Source organism: Salvelinus sp. IW2-2015, unplaced genomic scaffold (assembly GCF_002910315.2).
Source record: "Salvelinus sp. IW2-2015 unplaced genomic scaffold, ASM291031v2 Un_scaffold1753, whole genome shotgun sequence".
NCBI classification, from domain to species: domain Eukaryota; kingdom Metazoa; phylum Chordata; class Actinopteri; order Salmoniformes; family Salmonidae; genus Salvelinus; species Salvelinus sp. IW2-2015.
The window spans coordinates 62,537-73,096 of NW_019943134.1; the positions used below are offsets into that span (position 1 = coordinate 62,537).

The 10,560-nt window shown below is 63.2% G+C and overlaps 1 protein-coding gene across 1 annotated transcript; it reads right to left on the minus strand.

Moving 5' to 3' along the window:
• Positions 1-129: 129 nt before the first annotated feature.
• LOC139024657 (uncharacterized) lies at positions 130-5,196 on the minus strand. Its single transcript, XM_070439548.1, has 3 exons — positions 5,061-5,196; positions 1,686-2,828; positions 130-461 (listed from the first exon to the last, which is right to left on the minus strand). Exons 1-3 carry the CDS (start codon positions 5,194-5,196, stop codon positions 130-132), a joined length of 1,611 nt encoding a protein of 536 aa, XP_070295649.1.
• Between the last annotated feature and the right edge of the window lie 5,364 nt (positions 5,197-10,560).

Below are 10,560 nucleotides of genomic sequence, written 5' to 3' on the forward strand. Positions count from 1 at the left end.
GGGGTGAGGAGTGGGGTGAGGGAGAGTTTAGAGGCAAGTGGGGGGTGGTTGTAAGGTTAAGGTTTGTAGAATTGTTAGGAGTTTGGGTTGAGGGGGGGTGTGGAGGGTTAGAATTTAGGGGGAAGGTGGTTAGGGTGGGGGTGATGTGGTGTGGAGGAAGGGGAGGGCTGGAGGGGGTGGGGGCGGGGGGGAGGGGAGGGTGGGGTGGGGGGTGGTGTGTCGGGAACAGGTCGGCTGTGGGCTCGTGGGGCAGGGCGACAGGACACTGCGCGGGGAGAGGGGGGCGGAGGGGGTAGCGCTGTGGGGCGCGGCGGAGTGGGAGTCGGTGTCTGGGGGGACGTGGGGAGGAGGTGGGTGAGGGGCGTGCGAGGCGCGGAGGAGGTGGGTATGAGTGGGCGGGGCAGAGGGCCGCCAGTATGCGTGAGAGAGATCGGGGGGCGCGGTGGGGGGGGCGGGAGAGGCTGAGGCAGAGCGTGTGCGGCGGGGAAGAAAGGCAGAAAAAGGAAGCTTTCTGCGACAAGTGGGCGGAGAATATCTGTTTTACGTTTGGAGAGCAAAGGTGGTCGGTTGGTCAACGGAGGGTGAGGAGAAGGCACGCGCATGGGACATGACTCAAAGGGGAGGAGATGAAAGAGAAGTGTTGTTTTCCAGCAAGAAGTGTGTGAAGGACATCGAGGGAAGGGTGTTGGGGGGAGCGGGGAGAGGGGGGGGTGGGTAGTGGCAGAGAGGGGAGACGGGGCCGGGGTGGGGGGGGGGGGGGGGGGTTGGGGGGGGGGGGGGGGTGGGGGGGGGGGGGGGGGGGGGGGGGGGGGGGGGGGGGGGGGGGGGGGGGGGGGGGGTTGGGGGGGGGGGGTGGGGGGGGGGGGGGGGGGGGGGGGGGGGTGGGGGGGGGGGGGGGTGGGGGGAGGGGGGGGGGGGGGGGGGGGGGGGGGAGGGTGGACAAGAGCTGGTGGTGTCAGGAGGGGGCCGTGCGGTTGAGGTGCGCTGTGAAGAGACCGAGAGTGCAGACGGTGGGACGTGAACGTTCGGGCCGAGGGGAAGAGCTGGGGCGGAGGGGGCGGGTGGGTGGGTGCGTGCTACAGGAATGTTGATGGGTGTGGAATTTGTTAGGTGGAAAGGGTAGAGTGGGCCAGTTTGGTGCCAGGATGTGGTCAGTTTGGTGGGGTATTGGTGAGGGAGTGGGTGTGAATGGAAGAAAGAAGTGGGGGAGGCGCTTGTGTGAGGGGGTGGGTATGTGGGCGGGAAAGGTGAGGTGTGGGAGGCGGGGTGAGTAGTTTGATGGGAGTGGGGTGAGGGGGGAGAGAGGGTGGTGTGGAGAGTGCTGGCGGTGGGGGGGGGGGTGGGGGGGCGTAGGGGTAGGGGAGGGAGGGAAGGGGAGGGCGGGCTGGGCAGGACGTAGGGGGGGGGGGGGGGAACCGGAGGAAGGGGTGACGGGTATAGAGGAGCGGGCGCACCATGCAGGACGAGTAGCGGGTGAGAGAGAGGGGGCGTGGGGCGCGTGGGGAGGAGAGGGGGAGTCGTGGAGGTGGGGCGAGTGCGGTGGCGGACGGAGTGAGGGGGAGGTAGGAGCAAGTGGGGGGTATCGGTGTGGGTGGGGGTGGGTACGTGCTAGAGGTTGGGGATGGTTGGATTTGTGTGTGGTGGGGGGGGGTGAGTTGGGAGGGGCGTGGCGGTGTGGGACGCACTGGGGGCGAGAGTTGGGAGGGGGCTGCGTGGAGTGCTGGAGGAGGGGCACTCGCGGCGGTTGGTCGTGGTCAGGGACAGGCGCGACGGCGGAGGAGGGAGGGGGAGAGACTGGGTGATTGGACTTGCGTGGGGGGGGGGGGCGGGGGGGGGGGGCGCGGGCGGGGGGGGCAGGGAGTAGAGGGAAAGGGAGGGGTGTGCGGACAGAGGAGAAAGAGTTGTCGAGTGTGTGGGACGGGCGTAGAGGTGTATGGCCGCTGGAGGTGGGGAGGAGTTGAGGTGAGGGTTGTGTGCAACGGGGCAAGTGGCGGCGGGGGGAAAAAGGATGGTGTGTGGGAGGGGTGGGGGAAATGGGTGGAAGGGGGGACGCGCTGCTTTATTATGCAGTAGGCGGCTGGGTGGATAGAGTTTTGAGATTTGGGCGGGGGATGTTATAGTGAGGAGGGTGTGTGGGAATAGGCAGTGTGTTGAGGGACAAGGGGAGGTCTCAAGTGGTTGGTGGGGGTGGGTGTGGTGAGGGGGTATGGGGCGTGCGGGGGACGAGTGTGTGGGGAGCTTAAATGAGGGGGCGCATGGGGCGGGCGTGCGATGGTTGTGTAGGCTGGGTGAGGGGGGAGGAGTGGGGGTGGGAGGAGTGGGGCGCCGGAGAGGAGGGGAGGGGTGTCCATGTGCGGGTGGGAGGATGAGGTGGGTGGGGTCCGATTGGTGGGGGCAGGGAGGCGAGTGGGGGGAGAGGAGGGATGGAGGCAGGGGAGGGAGGGTGGTGGGGGGGCCGGGGGGTGGAGTGAGGTGAGTGGGGGGCCTGGGAGAGGGGTGGCAACTGTGTGAGGTGAGGCGGGGAGGGCTGGGCCGGTGGTGGTGAGGTCGGGGGGAGCGGGAGAGTGGTGCGTGGCGAGGGGGTAGGAGGAGGGGGAAGGGGAGTGGGTGGGGGAGTGGGGGAGGGGCGGGGTTGGGTGTCTGAGGGTTAGAGGGGGGCTGGGGGGGGGGCTGCGCAGGGGGATGGAGAGAGGCGGGGGCGGAGTGAAGGGGAGGTGTGGTGGGGGGTGGCTGGAGTTGGCAAGGGGGGATGGGGGAGGGGTGAGTGTAGTGGGGCTTGGAGGTGGGGAGGAGGTGTGGGGGAGGAGGTGGTGAGCTGGATTTGCTCTCTGGGAGGGGGTGGGGGGTGGGGAGGGGGGGCGAGGATTGGGGGGAGGGGGGGTGGAGGTGGTTGGTGTGTGTGGAGTGGGGGGGTGTGGGAGGAGGCAGGGGAGGAGGGGGGGAGGGGGGGTGGGAGGGGGGGGGGCGGGGGCAAGAGGTGCGGGGGTTGTTGGGTGGTGCGAGAGTGGAGCGGGGTGGGCGTTGCGGAGGGAGGGCGGGGGGTTGGGAGGGGGTGATTAGGGTGGTGAGCGGAGGGTGCAGAGATGGGCGGGAGGGGCGGGCACGTGTTGGACGGGGGGGAAGGGGGGGGTGGTGAGCGGGCGGGGTGCGGTTGAGAGGAGGGGGACGGTTGGGGAGTTTGGAGGGGGGGGGGTGGGGGTCGCGGGGGGTTGGTCGGGTGAGTGTGGGGGGGGGGTGGGAGGGTGGGGGGTTGGGTGGTGGGGTGGTGGTGGGGTGGGATATGGGGGAGCGGGGGGTTGAGTGGGCGATTGTGAGGTTTGGGAGGGGCGCGGGGGGGGGTGTGGGGTTTGGAGGGTGTGGTGGGCTGTGGGGGGGTGTTTGCGGTGGGTGGGTTAGTGTGTGGGGTGGGGTGTGGGTGGGGAGAAGGGGCGGGGGCTTGGGAGGCGAGGCAGGGGGGGGGGGGGGGGGGGGGGGGCGGGTGGGGCGAAGGGCGGAGGGCTGAATACATTTGGGTGGGGTGGGGGGGGGTGCTGAAGAGAATGAGGGTGGGGGGGGTGGGGGGTATTGGCGGCGGGGGGGCCGGGGGGGGGGGGGGCCGGTGAGGGGGCCGGGGGGAGAGAGAATGGGGTGGATGGGTGGGGCTTTGAAGGGGGAGGGGGGGGGGGGGGGGGGGGGGGGGGTGTGGGGGGGGGGCGGGGATGGGTGTGAGGGGGGGGGTGGAGAGCGAGGAAAGCGGAGGGGAGTCTGTACCATACAATGTACATAACAAATCGGGTGTCGTGAGTTCGCGGCGTGGTGGATGCGGGGAGGGTGTTGGGTGTCGTTAGTGGGATGAGGAGAGGGGTCAGAGGGGGGGAAAAAGTGCGCAGAGAAGAGTGGCGAGTGGGAAGTGGGGGCGGGGTAGTGTCGGTGGGGGGCAGTGGTGGGGGAGATCAGCGAAGGGGGAGGCGGGGGCGAGGAGGGGGGGCGGGGTGGTGAGGTGAGCGAGGGAAGGTGGTGGGGGAGGGGGGGGGGAGAGGAGTTTTGGTGGCCGCGTGGGGGGGGTGGGAATGGGTTGTTGCAGGGGGGGGGTGGGGTGTGCAGGGGGGAGAGGGTGGTTTGTGGGGAGGAGTGGAGGGGGGGGGGGGGGGTTGATGCGGGGCCACTTTTTGGGGGTGGTGGGAGGGGGGCGGGTTTGCATCTCTGCTGCCACTATCAGGGTAGGTGGGCGGGTGGAGTGGGTTGTGGGGGTGTGGAGGTGGAGGGTGTGTGGTGTGGCGGTGGTTGGTGATGTGTTGGGTGGGAGGTGGGGTGCGCTGAGTGGTCACCACGTGACTCGCCTATCTAGGGGAGGGGCAGTGCTGCGTGCGGGGCGGGTGCGGGGGGGGAGAGGGGGGTAGGGGGGCGGGGTCGGCAGGCGGGGGTCGCCGCAAACAACACAGAGAGGGTGGAGGGCGTGGCCTGGGGGGGGGGGGCGAGTGAGGTGAGCTGGGCCCAAAGGTGGGCGGGGGGGCGCGGGAGGGGGCGGGGGGGGGGGTTGGCGTGGTCGGAGTTCAAAGGTCTGCAGTGGGATGGGGGGGAGCGGGAGGGGGGTGTGTGGGGGGGAGGGGGTGCAGTGACGGGAGACGCGGGGGGGGGGTGGAGGGGGGGGGTGGGTGTCCGAGGGTGGGGTGATGTGGGAGGGGGGTGGAGGGGGGGGCGCACGTGAGGGGGGGGGGGGGGGAGAGTGTTGTGGCGCGGGGGGGCGGGGGCGGGCGGGGGGTGGCGGGGGGGGGGGGGTGGGGGGGGGGGGGGGGGGGGGGGGGGGACAACTACAGGTAATGGGGCGCGGGGGCGGGGGGGAGGCGGAGGTTGGGGTTGTGGTGGCGGGGGGCGGGTGGGGAGGGGAGCGAGGAAGACGCCTGGGGACATATGGGGGCGGTGGGTGGGGAGAGCGGGGTGGGAGGAGGCGCGAGTGGGGAGTAAGGGGGGGTGTGGGGGGAAACGTGGAGGCGAGGGGGTGGCCGTGCGGTCGTTGAGGGGAGGGTGGCGGGAGGTGGGTGGGGGGGAGGGCGTTGGGGTTAGGGAGGACTATTGCTAACTTAAGGGTGGTTTGGGAGGGTGAAGATTCCTCCTTAAACCTAAGGGGACTGGCGGGGAGGGTGTGCTGATAACAGGGGGTGCGGGGCCAGGTGGGCCGGTGAAGGTGTGTGTCGAGGTGGGTGTGCGGGAGGACATGTCCACCACACACACCACGGACAGGACACGCACGGGGGGGGGGACCACAGCACACACACACACACACACACACACACACACACACACACACACACACACACACACACACACACACACACACACACACACACACACACACACACACACACACACACACACACACACGTCAATGGCATGCATGGTATGCATATTTGTGATTGATCCCCCCCAATAAAATTAATCACAAATAACTTTCACCAACATTGATAGGACTGATTTTTCAACCACTTGACTGTCTATTTTTTTCATTATATTTTGAAATGCAGAATCTTCAGGGTGGAGCTGGACACAAGAAGGAGCAATAAGGACTGGATCCAAATCGTTGATCCAGATGATAGTGTCAAAGACAGAAGGTAGCCAGCCACAATGACTTCCAATGGATCCAGCTATTCAGTCTGAAGGCAACTCTTTCATTCATCTCTGTCTTATCTATACTGGTACTGTGCATGGGGAAAAAGGTACAGTTTATTCAACACTTGTTATTCATGTATCCACGTGCATTTTTATATTTTACTAGATAGGGAGCTAAAATTGAGTCGTGTTTGAAGAAGGAACAGAGGATTTTGTGTCTGTAAACGTATGGTCTTTAAATTCCTTCTCTGGAGCTCATGTATGTCCTTGGTTAATTGCTTTGCGTTTTTAAATCATAGTATATATATTAGTACTTTAAAGTGTAATACTTGTATCGTATATACTCAAAGTGCATTATGCTAATATGCAGAGCATTCAGCTTATGAAATGCAAAATCTGTTTTACATCTGTACCAAGTGGGCAAAACTGGTTGAAATAATGTCACTGTTTACAACAGAACTGGTTAGTGGAGGGTATACCCTCAGATCAACTGTGAATATGTTTTTGCTGAGTCCATGAAGTGGCATGATCTCTTGTGGTTCAAAGATTAAAGACAAACATTTGAAGAAATCCAACGTTTGAGGCATTATGTACAGTATAAGGAAAGCAAAACTGAAGAGGTTAATTTAGGTGAGATGTTGGGAAGACAGGCAGGTAATGTAGGAAGACAGGACATGTATTGTAGATGAGATGTGGGGAAGAAGGAAGCGGGTGGGGGCAGTGGTGAGGACGCGGGGAGTGGGAGGGGGGGGAGGGGGGGAGAGGAGGAGGGGGGGGGGGGGAGGGGGGGGCAGAAGGGTGGTGGGGAGGCAGGGGAGAGGAAGGAGGGGGGGAGGAGTGGAGGTGGGATTGGGGGGGTGGGGGGGGGTGGGGTGGGGTGGGGGGGGGAGGAGGTGGGTGGGAGGTGAGGGGTGGTGGGGGCGGAGGCAGCGGGTAGGGGAAGGGGCAGGGCACGGGGAGGTGGTGGGGTGGGGGGCGGGGAGGGTGAGGAGGGGTGGAAGGACGACAGGGTGAGGGTGAGAGTGGAGAGTGGGGGGGGTGGTGTGGGGGGGGAGGTGACAGTGAGGCGGAGGGGGGGGTGAGGGGGGGGGGTGGGTGAGAGGGTGGGGACAGAGCGAGTGGGGGGAGGGGGGGGGAGGGGGTCAGATAATTAGGGAGGGAGGTGTGGTGATGGGGGGAGGTGGGGAGGGGTGGGGGTGGAAGTGAGAGAAGGAGGGGTAGGTGGGAGAGGGGGTGGGGGGAAGGGGGGTAGGGGGATGGGAGGGGAGAGGACGCGGGTGGAGGGAGAGGTGGGACAGGGACAGATGGATGTGGGAAGGGGGGGATGGAGGGTGGGTGGGGGGGGAGGCGGGAGCGGGTGAGGAGGGGGGTCGAGGGACCGAGAGAGTTGAGGAGTGGTGGGGGCGAAAGGGTGGGGGTGGGGATTGTGGGGAGGAGAGAGGGAGAGGAGGGGGAAGCAGACAGGGGGTGGTGGTTGTGGTTGGGGGACGGCGGGGGAGGAGGATGAGGGGGGACGGACAGGAGTGATGGTGGGAGAGGGCAGGGGGGGTAGTTGGTGGGGAGGGTAGGGCGGGGAATGAGTGGGGAAGGGAGGGGTAGGGGAGGTGTAGGAGGGGGTGGGAGGGGAGTGTGGAGGAGGAGAGGGGTAGGAACGAAGTGGGAGGGTGGGAGAGAGGGGGGGGAGGAGGCAGGAGGTTGTGGGGATGAGGGGTGGAAGAGGCGGGGGGGGCGGAGGGGGTAGGTGCAGAGGGTAGGGGGGGGGTGGGGGTGGGGGGTTGGGGTGGAGGGGAGGAGTTTGAGGGGAGGAGGTATGCCGGGGTAGGGTGGGTGTGGGGGAGACGAGGGCAGGGTGTGGTGGGGGAGAGTGATGGGGGGGAGGGGCGGGAGGATGGGGGGGAGGATGGGGGGGAAGGAGGAGGTATGGGGGGGAGGTGGGGGGAAGGTAATAGGACAGAGGGGGGTGTGGGTTGGGAGGGCAGGGGGGGGGGGGTGGGGAGGGGCGGAGTAAGGGAGGGCAGGACGGGGTTATGTAGGGGGTGGAGACAGACAGGGGGTGGGGGGGTGGGAGGTGGGGGGGGGTGGGGTGGGGGATGGGGGGGAGGATGTATTGGGGGGGGGGGGGGGGGGGGGGGGTGGGAGGCAGAGGTAGGGGGAGGATGGTGGAGGGCGGAGGTAGGAGTGGGTGAGGGGGAGGAGGGGGAGGGGTGGGGGAGTGGGAGACGGGGTGGGGGGGGGGGGTGTGGAGGAGAGGGGGGTGTGGGAAGAGAGAGGGGACGGATTGAGTGGGGGTGGGGGGGGGGAGTGGTGAGGAGAGAGGGAGGGGGGAGGAGAGAGGAGATGGAGGGGGGGGTTGGTGGGGGAGGGGCAACGGGGGGGGGTGGGGAAGACGGGACGGTGTTGGGTAGAGGGGTGGGGGAGGGAGCGGAGTTGGTGAGGATGAGGGTGGACGGAGGGGGGGGGGATTGGGGGTGTGGAGGGGGTGTGGGGGGGGAAGGGGGGGGGGAGGTATGGGTGAGATGAGGATGGGAGGAGATGGGTGTAGATGTGGGGGGAACATGGGGAGAAATAATGGCTTGTCATTGTGGTAAAATGATTGAAGGTAGTGGGACTTTTTGGGTTGTTGAAATACGGAAGGAGTAGGGCAGAGGTCAAATATAGGCAATTGTTTTTATGAAAAAGGAGAGACTCAGGGGGTTGGGTATGAGAAGGCTGGGTTTCTCAGCAAACGATTAGATACTTGATAAGTAGTTGAAATATGTGGGAGTTATTGAAAAAAAGCATTTGACAGATATTTTGGGGAGAGCAAAGAAGTAGACAGGAGAATTGTGAGGATGGTTTGGGGATGAGATGCAAGACAGTAACATGATTATGTAGAATAATGGAGTTTTAGTGGGTAAACAAGAGTTATGTTGATGATCGAGGTAAGGGAAAATGGCATCTCAATCATGAGAGACTGGTTTCATGAACTGGAGTGACATAGGGTAATGTCTTGTCACGTTTTATAAACTTTAGTTACTTTGTGATTATTACTACAGCGTTGAGGATAGTCTTTGGAAATAGGGGAGTTGAGGGGCGGTGTGGGGGTGGGTAGCTCTTGTGTGGGGTGCTTACCGGAATGAGTGCATTAGTGCGAAGGAATGGTTGGGCTGAGGATGCAGCGGGGTTGTTTACGAGTTTGTGTGAGGCAGTTTTAAGGAGAACGAGGAGGCACAGACAACTGTTGGGTGTGTAAGGGGAGGGATTGCCAAAACGTGAAGCAATGGACAGGAATGAATGCAGTTCGATGGAACTATGGGAGTGGATGGCGGTGGTTTTGAAAAGCAAGAACCTTGAGTGGAGGTTGATTCAAGGGGGGTGCGGAGGTGGTGGCAACTCCATCTGTTGGTGGTTAGAGGGCAGGGGGAGTGGTTGCATAAGATGAATTGGGGTGACGTGGGGGGGGGTGGAGCGAGTAATTGGTGTGGGGATAAGGGTGCTGGGAATATGGTTGGTGTCAGTGTGGGGGAGGGGACGTTGAATGTTCAGATATGCAAATGGGATGTAGCAGGATTGGGATAGGGGATTTGTATTTGCTGTATTAGTTGTGTCGAGAACATGGCGGGGAGGCCTGGTGCGCATCCAATCGTGGTCAGATACACCCGCCTCGAGGGGCGATAGTTTGCTGTAGGAACGGTGCTGCGAGGGGCAATCGATAGGTGCTGTCGCAGAGTGTTGGGGCGGGTGGGGTTTTATTGAGTGATCGCAGGCGGGGCGGGGGGGTGGAGGAAGGGGGGCGCCGTGCGCAAGTGGTGGTCGAGAACCAGTCTGGAACGGGAGGGAAAGGGGAGAGAGGTTGTGTCTGGAAGCGCGTGGGAAGAGCGAGGGCTGCCGTCGGTAAGAGGTTGTTTGTATTGGACGAAGGCGATGGGATTGGCTGCCTTAAGCAGGGAGGGTTGTATTGGAACAGAGAAATTGATTGGCGGCCTTGCGAGCTAAGGGAGGGGGTTGTATCGGAACAGAACGATTGATGCTGCTGCGCTAAAGGGGTGTCGGAAGCAGGGGGGTGGGCTGCAGGGTTCAACTAGAAGGCACGCTGTTCCAGGGAGATTGTGTGATAGAAGAGTGGGAGAGGATCTCGCGTGTGCAGCGGGGGGGTGATAGTGGGGGTGCGACGCATTGTGGTCTGTGGGGAGTGTCCAGTTGTGCCTGGGCCGGAAGCGGGGGTGTGCAGCGACGTGGGATTGCTACCAGATGATGGGGTTATGGTTGTAGTGACCAGGCGGAAGGTTGAATGTGCAATGGGTTGGCACGTGAAATACTGCGGGAGGAGGGCAAGGAAGCAGTGACAGGGGGGGTTGGTTGGGTAGGAAGAAAAGACGCTTGGACTGGTGGGTTTTTGGTTTTGCAAACGACACTATAGGCGATTTGAGGGTTTTATTAGTACAGGATGGTTCAGCGTGTGCTGTGCGATGTGCAGGGCGGGTTTGGGGGTAGTCCCCGCCGGATAGGCGTGGAGCTTTGTCCCTATTAAACGTGGAGCGGCTGGAAGCAACAGCATGTGCTTTTTAGAGGCGCGGGGTCATGTAGCAGAGGCAAGTAATGGGTGGTGGCAGCGGGGGTGGGGGGGTGCGGGCGAAAGCAAATCGTGACTGGGAATTGAGAATAAAGGGAGGTGGGAAGAGTAAGTGGTAGGCAGGTTGGCTAGTGGGTGGTGAGAGAGTGGGTACATGCGCGGGTTAGGGGGGGAGCATTATGAGGAGAATGCGTTTTTGAAAGATAAAAGTGCGGGTGGGGAGTGAGGTCGTGTCTGTGGAGAGACGTGCTGTCTGGGGGGTTTAGGGAGCTGTGGGGTGATGTAGATGGTAGTGGAATGTGGTGGGGTGAATGTTTTTTGCTGTGGTGAGGAACTGTGTTTAGGTTTGGTGCATGCCGGAATGGTTTTGGATGATATTGAAGCGTTTTGGCTCTGTGGTTTGTATAGCGTTTGCTTTAGTG

Excerpts from the sequence above, each read along its gene's own strand:
- LOC139024657 (XM_070439548.1), bottom strand. The coding sequence starts at position 5,196 with ATGTCCTCCCGCACACCCACCTCGACACACACCTTCACCGGCCCACCT. Across the intron at positions 2,829-5,060 it reads CCCTCCCAAACCACCCTTAA|AGAGCAAATCCAGCTCACCA; the intron begins GTTAGCAATAGT and ends ACCCCCTCCCAG. Across the intron at positions 462-1,685 it reads CCTCCCAACTCTCGCCCCCA|CCTCTCCCGCCCCCCCCACC; the intron begins GTGCGTCCCACA and ends GCTCTGCCTCAG.